The sequence below is a fragment of the Nicotiana tomentosiformis genome, chromosome 11 (genome assembly GCF_000390325.3).
Source record: "Nicotiana tomentosiformis chromosome 11, ASM39032v3, whole genome shotgun sequence".
In the NCBI taxonomy this organism is placed as follows: Eukaryota; Viridiplantae; Streptophyta; class Magnoliopsida; order Solanales; family Solanaceae; genus Nicotiana; species Nicotiana tomentosiformis.
The window spans coordinates 78,186,109-78,210,095 of NC_090822.1; the positions used below are offsets into that span (position 1 = coordinate 78,186,109).

General features: G+C 38.2%; 1 protein-coding gene across 1 annotated transcript; it reads left to right on the forward strand.

The window, feature by feature from the left end:
• Nucleotides 1-15,999: 15,999 nt before the first annotated feature.
• On the forward strand, nucleotides 16,000-19,303 carry LOC104107931 (protein PLANT CADMIUM RESISTANCE 2-like). Its single transcript, XM_009616860.4, has 4 exons — nucleotides 16,000-16,466; nucleotides 16,572-16,643; nucleotides 17,442-17,654; nucleotides 18,933-19,303. The coding sequence occupies exons 1-4, from the start codon at nucleotides 16,289-16,291 to the stop codon at nucleotides 19,007-19,009; spliced, it is 540 nt and encodes a 179-aa protein (XP_009615155.1). The 5' UTR covers nucleotides 16,000-16,288; the 3' UTR covers nucleotides 19,010-19,303.
• Nucleotides 19,304-23,987: the final 4,684 nt, after the last annotated feature.

The following is a 23,987-nucleotide window of genomic DNA, read 5'->3' on the forward strand; positions in this document are numbered from 1 at the left end:
ATAACATAATCTCCTTATCATGTTAATCACCCTAGTCTCACCCCAAAGGTACATGTTATAACATTTCCAACTTGTCGACTTTCGATGAAACATTGTTTTATTTAATTGCTTTAGCTTCTGAACTGTCCAACCCTCTTTGTACTTGTTGTTCATGATCTTCAATATTTGTAACCTCAGAGGTAACATGATTAACTTACTTTATATACTTTTAAATATTATCTCATTTTTTGTCCTACATTAGTTTGCTTACGACGCATTTTTACGTACGAAAATATAGGGTGTAACATCACTCCCCCCTTGGGAACATTCGTCCTCGAATGTTTACTCTTAGAGGCTTTGGAAACTTTTTCCAGAGTATCCTTCGTACACTAGGTTAAAACCAACCTGCACGTAGCCATAAACATACTATGCATGCCACACATGGCCAATCTTTATAAATAGCAGCAATTTGCCTCACCGACCGTAAATCATAAATATTGAAAGTGAAAAATAAAAGCTTACTTGATGACCTGCTAGCCTACATAGAGCTATGTTGTAGCATCCCATATCGAACCATATCTTCAGTTTGAAATAGGTGGGGGTATTTAGACTTCATTTCTTTCTCCGATTCCCACGTCATCTCTTCTACATTCTTGCTCCTCCATAAAACCTTCACAGAAGCTACCTCCTTATTTCATAGCTTGCGAATTTGTCGGTCTAGGATGGCAACTGGAATTTCCTCATATGACAAGTCCTCTGTAATCTGTACATCATCTATGGGCACCACTCGGGTAGGATCGCCAATGCACTTTCGTAGCATAGATACGTGAAAAACCGGATGGACAGACTCCAATTCTGAGGGCAACTCTAACTCATAAGCTACTTGGCCCACTCTCCGAATGATCCTATAAGGCCCAATATACCGTGGGCTAAGCTTTCCTTTCTTGCCAAACCTCATCACGCCCTTCATAGGTGATACCTTTAAGAATACCCAGTCATTAATCCTGAACTCTAAGTCTCGTCGCCGCACGTCAGAATATGACTTCTGACGACTCTGAGCTGTCAACAGTCGCTCCCGGATAACCTTTACTTTCTCTATGGCCTGCTGAACCAGGTCTGGCCCATGTAACCCAGATTCTCCAACATCAAACCACCCTATAGGAGATCTGCACTTACGCCCATACAAAGCCTCGTACGGAGCCATCTGGATACTGGAGTGGTAACTGTTATTATATGCAAACTCGATAAGAGGTAGATGTTCATCCCAACTTCTTTTAAAATCCAACACACATACTCGTAACATATCCTCGAGCGTCTGAATTGTGCGCTCGGCTTGTCCATCAGTCTGTGGATGAAAAGCTGTGCTGAGATTCACCTGAGTCCCTAGACCTCTCTGAAATGACCTCCAAAAATGTGCTGTAAACTGAGCCCCACGGTCAGATATAATAGAAACTGGTACTCCGTGTAGCCGCACTATCTCCTTAATATATAACTTTGCATAATCTTCTGCTGTATATGTAGATCTGACCGGTAGGAAGTGAGCTGATTTCGTGAGCCTATCGACTATCACCCATATGGAATCGAACTTACGATTAGAACGAGGTAAACCCATGATAAAGTCCATGTTTATCGCCTCCCATTTCCATGTCGGGATCTCTATAGTCTGCATTAGCCCTCCAGGCTTCTGGTGCTCTATCTTCACTTGCTGGCAACTAGTACATTGGGCGACAAACTCAGCAATGTTCTTCTTCATATCATTCCACCAGTACACATCCTTAATGTCATGATACATCTTCGTCGATCCAGGATGGATGGAATACCATGAATAATGTGCCTCTGACATAATCCTGTCTCGTAGCCCTGCTACATCTGGAACACACAAACGACCCTTGTATCTGAGAACCCCATCTCCCTTGAGCTCTAACAATGGCTTCTTCTGCTGCGGAACTCGCTCTCTCAACTCGACCAACTCTGGGTCCTCGTACTGCCTTTCCTTGACTTCAGCTATGAGGGATGATTTTGCAGTGTTTTGGATTACAACTCCACCATCCTCAGAATCTACTAACCGAACCCCCAACGAAGCCAATTGATGAATCTCTCTAGCTAATTGTCTTTTCTCGGGCTCTACATGTGCTAAGCTACCCATAGATCGGCGACTTAAGGCATCTGCTACAACATTAGCTTTCCCTGGATGGTAGAGAATGTTAACATCGTAATCTTTCAATAACTCAAGCCATCGCCTCTGTCGCAAATTCAACTCTTTCTGCTTGAAAATATATTGTAGGCTTTTATGATCAGTAAATACATCAACATGAACACCATATAAATAATGCCGCCATATCTTAAGTGCATGGACAACCGCAGCTAACTCGAGGTCGTGGGTCGGATAATTCCTCTCGTGCTTCCTCAACTGCCTTGAAGCATACGCAATTACCTTCCCATGTTGCATCAGGACACATCCTAACCCGACACCTGATGCATCACAATACACGGCATAACCCTCTAGACCCTCTGGAAGTGTTAGAACTGGAGCTGAGGTCAACCTGTTCTTAAGCTCTTGGAAACTCCGCTCACAAGCCTCTGTCCATTGAAACTTAGTTTCTTTCTGTGTCAACTTCGTCAATGGTGCCGAAAGGGAAGAAAAACCCTCTACGAACCTCCGATAGTATCCTGCTAAGCCTAGAAAGCTACGAACCTCTGTCGGAGTGGTAGGTCTAGGCCAAGATTTCACGGCCTCAATCTTCTGAGTGTCCACCTTTATCCCTTCATCTGATACAATATGCCCCAAGAATGCTACAGACTTCAACCAGAACTCACATTTAGAAAACTTAGCATACAACTTACGATCACGGAGGGTTTGGAGTACCGCTCGCAGGTGGTCCGCATGCTCATCCTCTGAACGGGAATAAACCAGAATATCATCAATAAATACTATCACAAACAAATCTAAAAATGGTCGGAATAGGCTACTCATCAAGTCCATAAATATAGCAGGTGTATTAGTCAACCCGAAGGACATGACAAGGAACTCGAAGTGGCCATATCGGGTCCTGAAGGCTGTCTTTGGAATATCTTTTTCCCGAACTCTGACCTGGTGGTACCCCAACCTCAAATCTATCTTTGAAAAGCATCTAGCCCCCTGCAACTGATCAAACAAGTCATCGATCCTTGTAAGTGGATACTTATTCTTAATAGTTACCTTGTTCAGCTGTCTACAATCGATACACATCCTCAGCGAGCCATCTTTCTTCCGCACAAATAGTACTGGTGCACCCCAAGGTGAGGTACTGGGCCTAATGTAACCTTTCTCCAGCAAATCTTTTAACTGCTCCTTCAACTCCTTCAATTCGGCAGGTGCCATTCTATACGGAGGGACGGATATTGGTTGAGTTCCTGGAAGCAAATCGATGCTAAAATCAATCTCTCGCTCTGGAGGAATACCTGGAAGCTCATCTGGAAACACATCTGCATACTCTTTGACTATGGGAATAGACTGAAGTGTAGGTATCTCAGCATCTGCATCTCTAACTCGCACAATATGATAAATGCACCCTTTTGCGATCATTTTCCTCGCCTTCAGATAGGAAATAAACCTACCTCTGGGTGTTGGTGTATTACCTACCCATTCAAGGACTGGCTCACCCGGAAAATGAAATTTGGCTGCCTTTGCTCGGCAATCAACTGTGGCATAGCAAGCTGCCAACCAGTCCATGCCCATGATAGCATCAAAATCCATCATCTCTAGCTCAACTAGGTCAGCTGAGGTCTGACGACTATAAATTGTCACCGTACAACCTCGGTAAACTCGTCTAGCAATAATCGATTCTCCGACCGGTGTAGATACCGCAAAAGGATCACTTAGTATTTCAGGCACTATACCAAACTTTCTCGCGACAAATGGGGTAATATACGATAAAGTAGATCCTGGGTCTATCAAAGCATAAGCATCGTGAGAGCAAATGGTTAATATACCTGTCACAACGTCTGGTGAAGACTCCTGGTCATGTCGACCCGCTAAAGCATAAATACGGTTCTGATTACCACTTGAAGGATGCACAGACATAGATGATCCTGTTGCTGAACTCGGTGGTTGTGCCATTCCCCAGAATCTCTATTTAGGCAATCTCGCATCATATGCCCCGGACACCCACATATATAACAAGCACCAGAACCTGCTCGGCATTGGCCCAAGTGTCCTCTACCATAGATGTCACACCGTGGAGGAAATGACCATGTCTGCGCAGATCCTTGCTGTCGCTGCAAACCCGATACCCATGAGCTCTCACCCGGTCCTGACTGAGTATAGCGATCATACCTGTAACCCTGTAACCGAGGTGGCGGAGGCCTAGGTGGCCGTCCAAAGTACTGGCTCCTATAACTACCCTGAGATTGCTCCTGAGACCTGGGAAATCTCATCCTCTTACGTTGCCCTTGCTCAGCCCTCTCTGTACCCTGCTGCCGACGCCTACCCCTTTCTATATTCTGGGCGAATGCTTGAATCCGGGAGATATCCATACTATCCTGCAATGCAGCGGTGGCACATGCCTCGGTTAACTCTGGGGCTAACCCTGCTATAAACCTGTGAATCCTGTCCCGCATAGTAGAAACTATGGATGGTGCATATCTGGCCAATGAGTCAAAACGGAGACTATACTCTCGAACACTCATATTACCCTGCTTGAGGGCTAGAAACTGATCGACTCGAGCCTGTCGGATCTCCCGCGGTAAGTACTGGTCAAGGAAAGCATCTGAAAAATTCTCCCAAATAGCTGGAGGTGTATCGCGTCCCCTGGACCTCTCCCATCCCTCATACAAAAGGATGGCTATATCTCGGAGTCGAAAAGCTGCTAGCTCAATTGCCTCTTTCTCCGTGGCATGCATAACACAAAAGATCCTGTGAAGCTGATCTATGAAATCCTGCGGGTCCTCCCTCTGATCTGTCCCCGTGAACTCTGGGGGACTCAAAGCAATAAACTCTCGGACCCTTGAACTCCCAGACCCCTCAGAAGTTCCTGCACTAGCTGATGCCCTAGCATGTTGCTGGGTAGCTACCAACTGTGTCAACAAATGCACCGCACTCCTTAAGTCCTGATCTGATGGAAGTGGAGGGGGAACTGGATGTGCGGTTTCCCTAGGAATCTCCGTAGTTGGTGGAGGAGCCGGTAATGGCTGAGTAGGGGTCTCCCCTTGAGCCTCAGACTGGGCCCCATCTACTGGGGGTACCCTGTTGGTCCCCTCACCTACTACTGTATCTCTCCTCTGGCTAGCCGTAGTCTTCCTAGTCACCGTCATCTGTGCATGCAAACACCAACACATAAGTTTAATTCAAATTTCCTATAACTCAGTTCTATAGCACGATTTAGATTTCAAAGAAGTGTAACCAACTCCTAAATGCCCTGTAGTTCCTTGCTTATATAATGTGGTGCACAACACATCTATAAACAAGACCCTACTAGACACGGCTTGTAGACTCCCTAGGACAGAACTGCTCTGATACCAAGTTTGTCACGCCCCGAACCTAGGAGCGAGACAAGCACCCCGTTGCCTCACCTAACCTGGCGTACCAAATTGCGACTAAGGGACTCTGAACACATAATGTCATACTTTGGCCATGGGGCCACCTTGCAAGACAATTTGCGAAGCAAAATATAAAACTGAATGGAAACTAGCGCTAACTAAATATCAATATAAAGCTAGGCCGACAAGGCCGTCATAGCTACTACAGCTGACAAACCACCAATTTATACAAACCCAACATACTGCACTAACCAACAGGATATGCCTACAAGCCTCTACTGATAGATGTACTGTGATCGGAACAGGGCCCCGACCTACCCATAACATATATACAGATATACATAAGATGTACACAAAACTCTAGACCTGGCAACTCCGAAAGACGTGGAGCTTACCGATCAGGCGGAACTCGGGAAACACCTACTGAGGAGGTCTACCCGTCTGTCTGTCTGAACCTGCACGCATGAAATGCAGCGCCCCCAAAAAAGGGACGTCAGTACGAAATAATGTACCGAGTATGTAAGGCAATAAAATAACTGAAATCTGAAACTGAACTGATAATATGATAACTGAAATTAACTGGGAGTCAAAGATGATCTAGAGATATACTTACCTGCTGATACTGACTCAACTCCTTCAATATAGTAAGTAAAATAATTGTACGGCCTTATAAGGCTCGGTATATATAACTGCTCTGCCATAGTAGGCTCGCTCATAGGCGCTCGGCCATACTAGGCTATGTATCTCGACCATGCTGGGCTCGCTCATAGGCGCTCGGCCACAGTAGGCTCGGTATATAACTTTCCATCTGATCAGAGGTTGCCCAATAGGGGCCTGCCCACCGATTATAGCTCGATGGTGGTGAAAATAGTGTAATACTGTATATATATATATAGAACCTCTTCTCTCTTGACTGAATAAAGACAAAACTAAACTGAATATGAAGTCCCGATAAAGAATAATATTGTAACTTATGAGACTAGAATAATGTGAATAAATTCATGAATACGAACTTCTCTTTATGTCTCATTATTAACACATGTAGCTACGAGATCATGCCAAAATGAAGGAAGGCTTAGACTTAACATACCTTATCACAATCTTTCCAATCACCAAGTTGAACTCACCTCTTCGCACCTTAATCTACAAGAATGATAATAATACTATCGTTAAGTTACGAAAGGTACAACTATCGCACAACGAACGACAAACCTATTTTGTATTAAAACGGGCAGCATCTCCCCTATAATATGCCCTTCCTCCAAATTCAAGATAACACCAACAATACAAGAACAGAACAATAACAACATATATACATCATTTTTCAGCCCTATATACACCATCAAATACTACAAAACAGCCCAACACACCCCAATCTCTTCGTACACAAAACGACCACCGTAGTAGTGTCAAACGACCCGAAAATGTTATGACGAACGACCAGCCAACCACCATAAATTTATATGGTGTTTATAAACCCCCTTCCTCCTCCAAAACTCCACAAAATAGTAGTAAAACACGCAGCCCAACAGCAACACAAAACAGTCCACAAAACAGTCCGCTACAAGTGAATAACTCGAACTCACGGCTTCCGATCACCGTCCCGTGAGTTCTTACAAGTATAGAACGACTTACCATGAATTTACAGCAGAAAAAATGGATGAAATAGAGAATTAAACTCACCTTATTTGTTGGATAACTCAGCTCCTATCTTGGTTCTTCAAACTCTAAGTTTTACCTCCAATTGGAACTTGAAAGGGAGAGAAAATCAATTAGGGTTTGTGGGAAATTTTTGGGAGGATTCTTTGCAGAGTTTATGTCTGGTTATTATGCTCTATTTTAAGTCTAATATATGAAGAAAATATGCCCTTAAAATGCCTCTTTGGATGACCCGAAATGGCCCATTTTTGGGCTTTCATTTAAGCAAGTAGGTGACACACCTACTGGTCACCTAGCAGCTTGCGCAGTATCGCAAAAATGCACATATCTCTCTACTCTGATGTCGTATTGACAAATGGTCTAATGCGTTGGAAAATAGACTCATAGATATTTAATTGGATGGGTGTAACACCCCATAACTCTAAGTATATTGGGATAAAATTGCAGTTACATTTGACCCAAAGTTTTAGTAAAACTTATGAATGTAACTTGTGATGACTTTCATCGACTTTTGTTCCACAACTTGCTTGACTTCAAAACATAACACACGGATGTCATACGACTAATATAAATCATAACATAATCTCTTTATCATGTTAATTACCCTAGTCTCACCCCAAAGGTACATGTTATAACATTTCCAACTTGTCGACTTTCGATGAAACATTGTTTTATTTAATTGCTTAAGCTTCTGAACTGTCCAACCCTCTTTGTACTTGTTGTTCATGATCTTCAATATTTGTAACCTCAGAGGTAACATGATTAACCAAAAGAAAGGCATTTCTCGGGCGTAAACGTGCGTTTGAAATTATTTATGGTAACTGGGATAAGTCATTTGCAGCTCTACCCAGGTACATGGCCACACTGCAATACTTTAACCCCGAAACGGTTGTTGAATGAAAGCTTGAGCAGTGTCTGGGAAGATCGGAATATATATTCAATTACATGTTCTGGGCATTTAAACCAGCAATTGATGGGTTTTCGCATTGCTGGCCGGTAATATCCATAGACGACACTCATGTCTATGGAAAGTATGCTATCAAGCTGTTGATCATCGTTGCAGTAGATGCTAATGGATAAATATTTCCTCTAGCTTTTGCTATTTATGCCAATTAAAGCCAAGAGATGTGGACGCTATTTTTGAACCATTTTAAAGAGCACGTTGTCAAATAATATTTCGGTATTTGTCTAATATTTGATCAACATGGTGGTATCTTAAGTTCTGTAGAGAATTTTCCTGCATGGCAAGAACATTATGCCTACCACTGTTACTGTGTGAGGCACTTGAAGGCCAATTTCCAGAAGGCATATCCCAACAAGGATTTGCATGATTTGATATGGATGGTAGCAACAGACCACCAAGAGCATAAATTCTGGAAGCACATGGAATCTATCAGGCAGGAAGACGAGAGAGCCTATTGTTGGTTGATGCGACATGAGCTTGACAAATGGACTTTGCATGTAGATGGTGGAAGAAGATGGGAAATTCTGACTACAAATGTGTCCGAGTATTTCAATGGGTTATTGAAGTCAGCAAGAGGATTGCCTGTCACTTCCATGGTGCGCATGTCGTTCAAGCAGATAGCGGAGAGGTTTGTTGAAAGAGCTGCAGCTGCAATGTCATTGATGGAAATATGTGTTTTATTTATGCCACTGCCGATGAAGAGATTTGAGAAATATAGGCGGCGAGCACATTGGTATTCATTTTTACAGTATGATCTGGACAAAAATATTTTTTGAAGTTTGCACCGCTATCCATTAAAACAGAGGGAATAATGTACATACCATAGATGAATCTACAAGGTTATGCTCTTGTGGGAAATGGTCCATCTATCACATGCCGTGCTCACATGCCATCAGGTGCTTTCAACATGTTGGTTTAGGGCCAACCAACTACGTTGATAAATAATATAGTGTTGTTGCATACTTAAACACCTATAGTGGGAAGTTGCAGCCAGTGGGTGCTGAGCATTATTGGTCACTGGAACCATTTAAAATGGTGTGTAACAAGGAGTTTTTGCATCAAATACAGGTGCAGAAGAGATCACGTATACGGAACCAAATGAATGTTAGTGATACCGTTTATGCACGCAAATATGGTATATGCTCACAAATAGGACATGACCATCGAAAATGTCCTTCGGCTGGTTTGGGTGGCGGTGGTAATCCAACTCCTGGTGGGAGTTCTTCTAATGTGCCCTACTATCAAGGATACACGTAGTAACTGGGTTTCATAATATAGTTGTAATAAGTGTATGTACTTGTTTATGTTGCAAGATATATCAAATAAAATTATGTTTCCTTTGTTGTTACATCTTATTGATAATGGTCCATTTTTCAGTTAAGTAAATTAATGAATTTCTCTCCCCCTCTCCCCGTTCATGTAATCAACAATAGTATTGGATTAAAAAACGGAAATATTTTTAGTAGACCTTCGAATTTCACGCTAAAATTATTATTACAAAACTACACTGTCAGATGAGGAAGATTTTTGATAAATATGTGAATATATATAGCGCATTTAAATACTACGTTATGTATTAGCATAGCGCGGTTAAATACTACGTTATGTGTGTTGTCTTATCGAACTGAAAAGCTGCTCACCTGCGAAAAAGATGTTTTGTATTCGAAAGAATCTTTAACACGCGAAGCATAGCACGGTTAAATACTACGTTATGTGTGTTGTCTTGTCGAATTGAAAAGCTGCCTGCCTGCGAAAAAACTGTTTTGTATCCGAAAGAATCTTTAACACGTGAAGCATAGCGCGGTTAAATACTATGCTATGTGTTAGCATAGCACGGTTAAATACTAATTTATGTGTGTTGTCTTTCCTATAAATAACGGGCACATTCTAGTTATTTTCTGAGCTTAACAATAACCAATAGCAAAACTCTCCATAAAAGCAGGGTTTTATTTTTCGCTTTAACAAATGTCTGAACGCCTTTATGTACCAAGGTGCCAGTACAACAAATAATGTATGATGGCGGACTGTTGGGATGATGGTGAAGTTGGGCGTCGATACTGGATGTGTGTGAACAAGTTTTACAGGATTCCCGACGAACCTTTTTGTAATTTTGAGGTATGGATTGATAAACCCTGTAAGCAGGAATTCTACAAAAAAACTTTGCAGTATATTCATGATTTGAACAAAAGATACGAACGTGATGAAGTTATGTATAAACGAGAAATTGCGGCATTGAAGGAAAAACTAAAAGAGGTGGAAGAAGAAAAAAATAAGTTGTTGGATCAATTTGAGTAGTTGAAGAAGAGAATAGTTGAGTAAACAAACCAATGTATGTGTTGAGTGTTGTATTTTATCTTTATGCTTTCCATGTCATGTATTTTCATTATGTGTGCCGAATTTAAATTATATTAAGTTGTTGTATTTGTATTTGTATTTGTATTTGTGTTGCAGTATTAAAATAACGAAGAACTCGGAAAATATATATGTGATGCACATATAACGAAAATAATAAAAATTGTTGCTATTATTTACATAAAATAATATTTACATCAAATACAAAAATAAAAATCAATGTGATCCATAGCCTGTGTGCTTCAATGCAGCCGCTGGCCTGAGGCGCATCCCATCCCGCCCGGCTACGCTATCAGGATCATCCTCATCACGCCACCTCTTTATAGCAGGATGCGCTGCATCATGATCATTAGTAGTGCCGGCAGGATCAGTAGAAGGGGTTGTCGGTCCAGTAGTAACCTACATAAGAATAAGTCAGCTCAGTATAGGAAAATATATATTAAGTCACAACAATTTAAATTTTCTTACCACGATCTCGTCGGGCTCCTGAATATAATCATCCATCACAGCTAGGTTAGCATCGCACAAAGCGGCCTCTGTGACGGGCGAGGATGAAGCCTTAATAAGAAAATTAATAAAGTTATTTATGGAAAATAAATGAGAAAAGAAAAAATAAATTTAAAGTAAATACTAATAAAAACATACATGCGCCTGTGAAAGCTCCCCAACACCCCTCGATGATGAGCCATAACTCAGCTGGCGCCCACTATTCACATCTCGGGTCGGCCGATCCTCAGCAGCGTTCGATGGGCCTGGGAAGTATGCATCCCAATGCTCTCCGGTAATGTCCATGCCCGTGATCAATAAGGGTCCTGACGGGGTCACTGCAAAGTCCCTGAAGTAAGCTGCAGCCCAAGGCTGTATGACGGCATGCAGCTGGGATACTCGTCCGGCTCATGAAGGTCACATGGCAGATCAGCATCAACATCAGCAACAGGGGCCTCAACGCCCTCTTGCTGAGGACTACCTCCTCGCTGCCCACCACGACCCCGTGGGAAGCCCTGCCTCGTGGGGCACCCCTACCTCATGGGGAAACCCTACCTCATGGGACACCCTACCTCGCTACTACTGCTCTGACGCTACATAAGTAGGGTCGTGTCCTAAGAGCTGATCCTCTCAGGCTCGCTGTAGTGTCCGGGCAGCCACCTCTGCAACCTACCAGCCATAATCGTGCAAAGCGGCCGCTCCCTCGCCAACATGCTGCTGCATCTACAATCCCATCTGGTAGACTATATGTAGGCCAATAGCCTGCACAACGTACAGAACACTATGTTACAGTTATATAAGTAATAATACTAGAAAACATACCAAGGGCTCGTGCCACCCGGCGTATGGAAAGTACTGACCGCCAGCTCAATGAATGGGATTCCCGACGAAAAGTCGGTTAACGCGACGGTACTAGGGCATATACTCATGAATAGTATTATCTGGTTTCCGTCCGGCTCTGTGAAGGGGGGGAGGGCTGAATCAGGTCAGCTCGCCGGTCCCAAGTATCGATCTGCGCCTCCAGCCATGCCACATATATATCATCCACCCTGGAACGATCATCCCGCTGATAATATGTGGGCTCCCATGTGGGCCCTCTCGGTACATGCTTCGGACAACCAAACTAGAAAAGTACCCGCTCCATGGCATGATGCTCCACAATATCGTGGCACATCAACGGGACAGAAGTGCTCCAAATCAGTCGGTCGGTCGAGTAATAATCGGGCAGGCCACTTATCAAGTCGTCATTGTATGGAGTCCAGATGAACTATTAAATAACAACAGAAAACGTGAGTATGTGTAACACATGTGAAGCTATACCAAGTAAACTTAGGTATACATTTACCTGTGCGCCCTCCAACTCGTAGATATGTACGTATCCCCGCCGGAGAACCCACCTCCTAGCTAGAGGGAGAAACAAAGGTGGTACATCCGGAGGTAATGGTGGTAGATATGGCTGCAACTGCAGGAACCGCTCCCAGGCCCAAACCTAATATACAAAGTTGACGTAAAATTTAAGATAAAATTTTACTAGATATGTTATAATGAATAGAGTATTCGAATATGTTGTCACCTGTAGTAGCGACAAAAATGCACATGCGTCATGTTGGCTGCCCATGCTCGCCCGGCACATCTTCCTGTACAAGTAGGCGAGAACAGCAACACCCCAGCTGTACTGGGGTAAATCATCTAGCCGCTAAAGATGATGAAGAAATCTCCAGCTGACTAGGTTCCCCGAAGTGTTCGGGAATAAGACCCCTCCAAATATAAGGAGTAGCAACAACCTCGTATACCGGTGAATATGCAGATCATCTTTCTCGCCAGTGATAGGGGGGCAATATCTCCAAATGCTGTCGAATAGCTATCAAACTCATGCGACTGGCCCCTGAGTGTGCTATCTCATCCTGTGGCCTGAAACCAGTGAGCTGTTGCAGCATGTCCAAATACTGTCCACGTGTCATCTCTCTCATGGCCTGAGGCAGTGCAACAGGCAGTCCATCAATGGACAGCCCATATAAAACCTCCACGTCCTGCAACGTGATGGTGGCCTCGCCAATGGGCAGGTGGAATATGTGCGTCTCCGGTCGCCACCGCTCTATCAGGGCCATGACCAAAGACTAGTCGAGCTGCAGCCACCCGATCTCCAAAATCCTGTAGAAGCTCGTACCCCGCAGGCGCTGGACTACACGGGGATGGAGATTTCTGTCCTTCATAAAATCCCACATGTCGTCCACTCTTCTGGCGCGGAGAGTCTGGGCCAGTAACTCTCCCTCCCATACGTGGGCGGACCTATGATCGCCCTGTAGCACTAGTAGCTCATCGCAGAAAGGTCTGGGATGCATAGGCGGCACGTCCATGGCGTCTACTGTAAATTAAACAACATTAATTGTATGTTTGTTCTGTAAATTAAATAATTAATTTTTTATAGTTATACAATATTTAATTGGACAGAGTATATATCTATGGGTACCATACTCGATATTTGAGGCTCAGTAGCACCAAGCTATCCTGAATTCTTGTATGTGTCAATTTTATTATTTTACATGTTAGTTTCATAATTTTGTATGTTTGTTCTGTAAATTAAATAATTAATTTTTATAATTATACAATATTTAATTGGACAGAGTATTAACATATGGGTTCCATGCACGATATTTAAGGCCCAGTAGCACCAAGTTATCCTGAATTCTTGTATGTGCCATTTTTGTTATTTTACATGTTAGTTTCATAATTTTATATGTTTATTTTGTAAATTAAATAATTATTTTTTATAATTATACAATATTTAATTGGACAAAGTATTCACGTATGGGTTCTAGACTCAATATTTGAGGCTCAGTAGCACCAAGCTATCCTGAATTCATGTATGTGTTAGTTTTATTATTTTACATGTTAGTTTCATAATTTTATATGTTTGTTTTATAAATTAAATAATTAATATTTATAATTATACAATATTTTATTGGACAGAGTATTCACTTATGGGTTCGAGGCTCGATATTTGAGGCCCAATAGCACCAACCTATCCTGAATTCTTGTATGTGTTAGTTTTATTATTTTACATGTTAGTTTCATAATTTTGTATGTTTGTTTTGTAAATTAAATAATTAATTTTTATAATTATACAATATTTAATTGGACAGAGTATTCACATATGGGTTTCATACTCGATATTTGAGGTCCACCAGCACCAAGCTATCCTGAATTCTCGTATGTGTTAGTTTTATTATTTTACATGTTACTTTCATAATTTTATATGTTTGTTTTGTAAATTAAATAATTAATTTTTATAATTATACAATATTTAATTGGACAGAGTATATATCTATGGGTTTCATGCTCGATATTTGAGGCCCAGTAGCACCAAGCTATCCTGAATTCTTATGTGTGTCAATTTTAATATTTCACATGTTAGTTTCATAATTTTATATGTTTATTTTGTAAATTAAATAATTAATTTTTGTAAATTGGACAGAGTTTGTGTTTGATCTATCAATATAAGAGATACTTAAACTACAGGAAGACTATGCTAAAAGGCTCTACATTTTGCTCCGCTAAAAGGGCACTATATTACTAGTCTTTAAGCAAATAAATAATCTAAACTAGATAAAAACAACAATAAATTTAATCATAAAATATTTACAAAAATACTTATAAAACAGTAAAAGAAATTTATTAAATATTTTTATTAACAAATAATAATGATTTCTCATTTTTTACATATTATTTTAGAATACTAATATCTTAGTCCGGATAAAAATAACATACTAGTTAATCGCAAAAAAATACAAAATAACATGGAAACACATTCAAAACAACTAATATGCATTATTTATACCAACGGTACTGGGGGGACCGCTTCTGATTTTAAAAAAAATGGGGGAAGGGGACTGGTTTTAATCATGGGGAAGAAGAGAGGGGATCTTTTTAATCTATGTATAGCGCGGTATATAACAACGCTATACATATAGCTCTTTTATATACCGCGCTATGCATTGTTAACACGGTTTATAAGGGCGTTATATATGTATAACGCTCTTTTAAAGAGCGTTATACCTTAACGTCCAAAGCGTCCGTTAAGATATAGTGCTCTTTAAAAGAACGTTATACATAGTTAGGTAACTCTTTTTTTTTTTACATATATTTTCGTTACTTTTGTCAAAAAGAACCACAAATGAATTCTAGACTCTGATTAAACTAGTTTAGACCATGGAGCAGTGCTAACCAGGCTGCTAACCAGACTCTGATTAAACTTGTTTGTGGTTTGCCATGACAATACGAGAGTAGTATTCTATCGCACCCAGTCTTCGCTACTATTTCTGATTACTCCACCTAGTCTACTTTTGCCAGTGTTATTAGAAGCAGAACCATCAGTACGAGCTTGAAGGAGAACTTTAATTTATTCCCAAAGGTCCATTAGAAAACGGTTAAAAATACAGTTCATTAGAATTAGGCATGGTTCTTTTTAAAACCCATCCCAAGTTCGTTATTCTATTGTTTACTTGAATTTTTAGGTTTACCTTTAAATAATTTTATATATACTCTAAATGCCTAAGAGCCAAACTTTTCTAATAGAAGGATAATAACTAGTTTCATCATGGAAAATTTAGTAAATTTCTTTAATTCAACAAAAAACATAGGAAGTTTCTATAAATTAACGCAATCCTCAAGGGAGACCATAAAAAATTTATAGGAACTTTTCTCCTAGTTATTTCCAAGTTTTTTTTTTTCATAATTGTTTTGTCTCGCAAATTGAATTTACTACTGCTGTTCATAAAATAGCAGAAATTTTAAAGGTAGATGTCACAATTTAATATTGAGTTTTTGTTGAATGGCTAATACTGAAATTTCAAACGATCTAGGTTAGAAATTATAAGCTACTTAGTTTACCTAACGATTGTCTAGCTAATAGAATTCTTCAACAGAAAACTATAGTAATTTTTTATAAAATTTAGTTTGATAGGAAAATATGGAAGATTTAAATATCTTATTACGTCATTGCCATACATATAATAATAGGTGGCGTGGCTGCATTTAAAACTGTCAAATCTGTAGGCTCAAACAAGTTGATCAGAAAAACCAAAAAACAAGTGCACAAATAACACGCTAAAGAACATTTCTAAGTAATTCATTTGTTGACTGTTGACTCAGACCAAGTCTCTACTGACGCCTCCTTCATAGTACTTGTATTATTTTCTTTAGTATAAATACTTCCAAAATCTGAACGATAATTCGCATCTTTCACGACTACACAGTACTTTTCGTCTTTCGTTTTCCTCTCGTTGCTATCTTAAGTTTAAGAATATTCAAAAAACATTCAAGTTTTTAAGTATGAATCCCTCTGCTCCAAGTGAATATGTCTTAAAATCTCCACTGCCTGATTACGGCGAAAAGCCGACAACTGGAATCCCTGTGGCAGCAGCGAGCTATGCCCCTCAGTTTCAAGCTAATCATAATCCTGGAACTTGGTCCACTGGACTATGTGACTGTTTCTCTGATGTCTCTAACTGTACGTTGTTTTTCTCAATTTTTTGCATATTTGCGTGATGTTTTTCCATGTATGATGATGTTATTATTGGAATTCTTTTCCTTAGTTTCTGATTATTTTTTCCAGGTTGCATAACTTGCTGGTGTCCCTGTATTACATTTGGACAGATTGCAGAGATCGTCGACAAAGGAACAACTTGTAAGCAACAGTAAATTAAACCATAAGAGTAGGAGTAACAGTTATTTTGTTTGTCGTTTTCCCCCAAAATAATGGGCAATATGAATTTATCATTTGTCATTATTATTAATTTCCAAGTTACCTAGGTTATACTAGTTCTATGCACTGTAATACGAAAAATATCTGCATAACAAGGCCACTTAAAAGATAATTACATGTACACTGTATAATACACATTGATTGATAACTTAAAAAATGATAAATAATCTGATATTATCGATTAAATTAAATTGATAGAGTAATTCCTTATATGTGTGTTTCATATAAAGTAAATGCTTCTAAATTATAGAACAATATAAAAGTTTTTATGTGCTTCGCTAGCATGTTTTTCTTTTATTGTATATATAGTACTAAAATTCATTAAATTATTTAACCTTACTTCATATATCATGGATTAACAAAATAGATTGAAGAGAGCTCTCCAATTCTAGGGAATGATGCGAAACAGAAAGAAAACTTTGGTAGAAAAAATAGAAGAAAAATAAAGCAAAAGAATAAATAATTGAGTCTGATATCTTCTTCTGCTTTCCCTTTTGTTTTCTGACAAAAATGATGCTGTCTAGTAGGAGAGCTATCCTTGTCCATGGGCTGTCAATCAATTGACATCTCTTTACTGAAAAAATTTCCTATGTAAATAAATAAAAAATATACACTACATATATTGAATTTTCTTAACTTCATCATGTATTTACTTTTTATATTTTAACACCCCTTATAAACTTTGACTCCGCCACTAATTGTGATCGAGTTTGGTTGCAGCTTGTGGGGCAAGTGGAGCTCTTTATTTCCTATTAGAAGTATTAACAGGGTGTGGATGCATCTATTCATGCTTCTATCGCACTAAGATGAGGAAACAATATATGTTGCCAGAGAGCACTTGTGGAGACTGTATGCTTCATTTCTGCTGTGAATGCTGTGCTTTGTGTCAAGAGTACCGTGAGCTTAAACACCGTGGCTTTGACATGTCTATTGGTAAATATTCCTCCACCAGAGCCAAATACCCCCCAAAAAATTCTCTATTTCATTTTATTTGACTTTTTCTTCTTTTTACTTTCTTCAAAAAGGAATGTCACATATTTCAAATTCTTTAGTGACATGTTTTTATATCCATAGAAATATCTTAATATGTTTAAGATTATATGTTTTAAGGATATGCTTTTGGTATGTATCAAAAAAGAATGGCACTGTATCATATTTCAATTTTTTTTTTAAATTTAAACTTCTCACTTTACATGTAGTTTACATTAGGGCTGCTTATCGGGCGGATTGGGCGGTTAATTACTCTTAACGGTTTGGCTTAACGGTTATCGGTTTTTAAATGTATTAATCCGCTAGCCACCCGATAAGATATCGGGCGGATTGGTAACGGTTTAGCTCTTATCGGGCGGTTATTGGGCGGTTTATCGGCCTAATTCAATCTATATTGCGTTCATTAATTGTTTGTTGACCGCCTAGCATACAAATTCAAAATAGAAAATTACACATTGAATCCATACATACATGTTTGTTAACGCCTACATAAGAATAATGTAGTGTGTCATGTATTATAGAGTGAAAAAAGTTGTGGCACAACACTATTGTTCTTCTATTAAACATAGATAGCAGACATTAGTTTTAAAAAAATAAAAGTAGAGGTGAATCATAGAAAGCAGCTTAAACAATCTTGTTTGTAGGGTGGGAGAATAAGCTAAGCTAAGCCAAGCCTGGGATCTTCTGATGCATAGTACGTAAATGTTCTGATTATTTAGGAACAAGGCGTTAGAACTTAGAGATTGAGTACTGGAAGAAGTGAAAAGGTTTTTGATATTTAATATATATATATACATGGATAAAAATGAATTATATATATATATATATATATATATATATATATATATATATTCTTAACGGGTTAACGGATTATCCGTTAAGAAAATTGAATAATCCGCCACCAAACCGATAAGCCGTTAATAAAAAAATTTCAATCCGTTCCCCGTCCGTTAAGCCGCTAACCCGATACCAATAAGCCATTAAGCTTCGGTTTCGGTTCGGTTTTCGGTTTCGGTTCGGTTTTGAACACCCCTAGTTTACATGGCTTAGCTTGTTCATATATTCATATTTAAGACTATATGTTTTAAGAATATACTTTTGTTATGTATCAGAAACAATTTTTTTTTCTTAAACAACACATTTAGTCAAACAACTACTTTATCTTCTTATTTTTATCTAAAATTGATGAGATACTTAAAGTTCTTGTTTTACAACATACAGGTTGGCAGGCAAATATGGAGAACCAAAACAAAGGAATTGGAATGGCTCCGGTAGTTCAAGGAGGAATGACTCGATAAATGGATAGCTTCCTTTGACTTGTTCAGTGTGATCTATTGCTCTCTTTTTGTTGTTTTTCTTTTACTTATTGGGGGAGGATAATCCTTCTGGATATGCAGTTGCAAGATGTAATATTGGTTGTTGAGTGATGGAGTGTATAATATGAATATTTTCTGTACTGTTCTTCTTTATCCTTTTGCCTTTTAGATTCTTTTTCACTTTCTATGATAATCTTCTTTAGTGGAAAATTGTAAGACTTGTACTACTACCTATCTTTTGAGGTAGATGAATAATAACTTTCTCGGTTGGTACTATTGTAACTTTGTTAGTTGACCTAACATTTTTTCTCACCAAACGAAGAAATTGTTTCAAAAATTCTCAAGTTGAAAAATACCTAATAAGAATAATCAATAATCGGTAACGTACTAATAACAATCAAAAGGAGCTACTCTTGGAAAAAATATGATTGCAGGAATAGAAGAACTGATGAGGCTTTTATAGTATTCATCTTTTATCCTTAAGGAATTTATGTTCTCACTATTTTGTTGCTAGGTGTAGGGGTATACAAAGAAAACGACAAATCGCAACAAACCGATATTCTGAGTCAAATTGGAAAAAAAAATTCGATGTGGTTTGGTATTGGAAAATAAAACCCGACCATAATTGGTTTGATTTAGTTTTAACTAAAAAAAGTCAAACAGAAAACAAACCAACCCGACAGTACATTTATATAATTTTAAAAAATATTTTATACATATAAATATTTATTGTAATGTAATTTATAAATATTTCTTAAACTTTTTCATTGTTTTATCGTTTAACGTATTATTTCAAGTTTAGACTTAATATTCTTGAATGGTAAATAAATTTTATAGCCCATAAATATAGTAACTCAAACAAAGTTCAAATCAATACTAATGCTAACAAAAGAAATTCAATTCAATACTAGGAATGACGATAGTGTTGGATAATTATTTTAGTTTTACATTGGTTTATAATGAAAATGCATAACTTAGTTTATCCTTTTCTTTAGTGCTTAGTTATGTAATTAATATTAGTACTTATTTTAGCATGACCTATATAATATTTTTAGATTATGTTAATTTTTATTATGGCTTATTAATTAGCAATATTTGTTTTATATAATTTTATTATTTTATCTTTGTTATTGAATATTTTAGTATAATGCTATGACTTATCTCATATTATTGTGTTAGTTTTTTCGAAAGCACATTATATAGTTGTATTTTACTAGGACTTAAGAAATATTTGGAGCACAAGTTACATAATTTATGCTATGAAGACTTTACCGGAAAAACCCCGAAAACCCAAAAAAATCCGAGATAGAAAAACCCAACTTTGTCGGTTTGGTTTGGTTTATAAATTTAAAAATCGAACATCGTTGATTTGGTTTGATAATTGAAAAATCCAAACTAACCCGACCTATGTACACCCCTAGCTAGGTGCAGGCATGTCACACCCAAAAATTGGGTAGGAAATGATTAGAACCTGATATCAACTGTCTATGGAGCGAACCCTATATTTCTCATAGATAGTTTAGTTAGAATCCTAAATTATCTGAATTTATAGTTAAAAATAAAAATGTAACTAAAAAGCTAACTAATACTCCCTAGACTAAGCGCTTTTGGCCAAGCTTCTTTCGAGACAAAAGCGTTTTGTTTTTGTCAAAAGTATTTTTTTCTAAAATTAAGGCATTTGGCCAAGCTTTTGAAAGAAAAAAAAGTACTTTTGAGGAGAAGTAGAAAAAAGTAGCTTCTCTCCAAAAGCATTTTTTTGAAAAGCACTTTTGAGAAAATAAACTTACAAGTAGTTTTTTAAAGTTTGGCCAAATACTCATTGCTGCTCAGAAGTACTTTTCAAATTAATTAGCCAAAAATAAACTACTTCTCACCAAAAGTACTTTTAAGAAAAAAATATTTCTCAAAATAGGCTGATTTTTGCAACTTGGCCAAACGGGCTATAATAGCTAGTTTGGCCAAGCTTCTCCAAAGCCAAAAATATTTTTTTTTCAAAAAAGTACTTTTTTTTTCAAAGTTGAAGTATTTGCTCTAACTTGTAGAAGAAAAAAAATATATTTTTGAGTAGAAGCAGAAGCAAGAAACAGTTTTGGAGAAGCAGAAAAGGTAGTTTTTCTTCAAAAATATTTTTTGAAAAATACTTTTGAGAAAAATACACTTATAGCCTATTTGGCCAAGCTTTTGTTTGGACCAAAAGTATTTTTGGCCAAAAATTGAGGTGTTTGACCAAGCTTTTAGAAGGAAAAAAAGTGCTTTTGAGGAGAAGTAGAAGCAGTTTTTGAGAAGCAGAAAAATGCAGCTTCTCCCCAAAAGCACTTTTCTGAGAAGCACTTTTGAGAAAAATATACTTAGAAGCAGTTTTCAAAAGCTTGGCTAAACACTAATTACTGCTCAAAAGTGTTTTTCAAATTAATTAGTCAAACACAAACCGATTCTCGCAAAAAGTACTTTTTTGAAAAAGCACTTCTCAAAATAAACAGATTTTAGAAACTTGGCCAAACAGGCTATTAGAAGAAGTTTTTAAAAGCTTGGCCAAACATTAATTACTGCTTAGAAGTACTTTTCAAATTAATTAGTCAAACAGAAATTGTTTCTCACCAAAAGTACTTTTAAAAAAAGCATTTTTGAAAAAAACACTTCTCAAAATAAACTGATTTTTCTACCTTTAGCAAACATGCTATAACTCATGAGCCTCTAAGGATACTGAATCAAAAATATTTGTGGGGCCTGTTCTAAAATATCTGAAATAACATAATAAAGACAATATAAGTCTCTCATCGAAGTAGACGACGCGGAAGTACGCTGAGCTGAAGTCCGAACCTAGAGTCCGAAACAAAAATGATGGTTTTTTGGACTCAAAATACCAAAATAGGTGAAAAAAAGGACTGAGAACATTTTTATATATAGTGCATGAATTACATACGCTATACCTTAATGACACGTTTGTCCGTTATAAACATCAATTAGGGACTGAATGATTGGATAATAGTCGGCATCATGAGAGTTTCAGATTTTGTTCCGTCGATAATAGAATGGACAACAGAAGAAGATTCATGAGAAATTCAGAGAATGGTCGTTCAGGAAGACGCTTCCCTAAAGCAAGCAACGTGAGCAAAGTTAATCTTAAGGGACTGTATGTGCCAGTTATACTAGGTGCCTTCCTTGTGAGTAAGGAATTTTGTTATCCTTGGTACATAAAGATTATCACAAGGCGAGTAAGGGTCATCGATGATGTGAAAGGATGCCAAAGATGAAAAGGTAAAACATCTATAGGTAGATTGGTATAGCTCCAACTCTTAGTACTCCCCTAAAGGGGGGGGGGGGATATGGAGTGATATGGAATTAAGTCTGAATTAAGTGGTTCTAGTAATTATGGTATGGTAAAGGAAGAATGCGACAAAAATAAAAAATGGATGAGATTGCACTTATTCAAAGCCTACAGATAGGCTACAATTCCAGAACATTATGCAAATACGACGTCAAGGAGAGGAAGTGAGGGTTCCTGCTCGAGATGTTATTGATAAATAAGGAGCCAGTACGAGACGTAATAGAAAAATGAAATAACCCAAGAAAGATTACGCGGGATATTGATATGAGAGTGGGCCAATGATTAGTTAGTAGTTGATTCAGGAAGAGCCTAGTTATGGCTAGACAAGAGGATACAGACAAATCAATAGATCGTGCAAGATAAATAGAGTGAACCCCAACATGGGGAATTCAGTCTCGCAGATATGACATCACGACCTTGAGAAATATTCAGATAAGGGTTGGGGTAGTTAAAGATACCGTATGAGTGCTATGGAAATAAAAGAGAGTTCCACTAGGAAAACAATCAAAACTTCAGTTCAGAAGATACCGTACGAGCACATGAGCGTGGAGGAAAGTAACTAAGGATAATTATATGTGAGTACGGACATCAAATATTCTATCGGGTATACGATGTAATAAGCTCGCAGCTTTACAAGAGTCAGAGGGACTTCCCTAAGTACTACAACGAAAGACTAGTTGAGGAAATAAGAAAGAAGGCTTCAACCTAAGCACGAGTGACCTAAAGAGGAAATGGTCTTGTAACAACAGTCTTACTACAAAATTGTATGCACTCCAAAAGAAAGTGGCACCTACCATGTCTAATGAGCGGGGAGTAAAACCAAAAGTAATATTCGAGACCATATGAGTTACACAAAAGTTTTGGCATGCGTGAGAACTCAGATAAGCTAAGTATGCACGCGACAAAGGGGCAAAAGACGAGGAAAAGAAATTGCTTACGTTTGAAGAAAGCTGAAATGGAACGAAAGGAATTATTCGATTAATGATCAGCCGTAGAAGACTCCGATATAAGTTAAAAGAAGGAATTGGGTCCAGGTCATAGACAAATGATTGAATCATTAGAAGATTGTATCATGGTTTTCCATAGCGTCCATGAAAGGCTAAAGTAATAACTAAATGCCATGAGCCACAGATTGGAAGATAGCTTAAGCCTACATAAAGGATGATCAGAAGGAAGAGGAAACTAAAGAGTTACATCAACTAAGTAAATATGGAATCTGATTATTGGACCCAGAAAATTATAAAAATCATGATTGAGAACATTACAGGACCACTCTTAATATCAAAGGTACCAAAGGGATAGTACAACAACCATATGCTATAACGGCTCTATGATAAAGCCAATTAGAAAAATACCAGCCTCATAAGAATTCAGTATGGATCTCCCACCAGATTGTATAGGCACCAGAGGTGCAAGTATTATAATAGAGCTTCAAGTTATGGACGTGAATTATACCTATATGGAAGGGAGGTCATAAAGAAGATAAAAGATACGATGTGAGATTTTAAGGTAAGTAAGGTAAAGGTGAACAACGTACAATATACTAAAAAGGCAGAAGATCATGAATAGTCCATGCTTCGGATAGAAGGCTAGAAGCACTAGGATTCAATATCCAGGAATGATAGCAGCATC

Coding starts and splice junctions, on each gene's coding strand:
- LOC104107931 (XM_009616860.4), top strand. CDS start 16,289: ATGAATCCCTCTGCTCCAAGTGAATATGTCTTAAAATCTCCACTGCCT. Junction 16,467..16,571: donor TTTCTCTGATGTCTCTAACT/GTACGTTGTTTT, acceptor TATTTTTTCCAG/GTTGCATAACTTGCTGGTGT. Junction 16,644..17,441: donor CGTCGACAAAGGAACAACTT/GTAAGCAACAGT, acceptor GTTTGGTTGCAG/CTTGTGGGGCAAGTGGAGCT.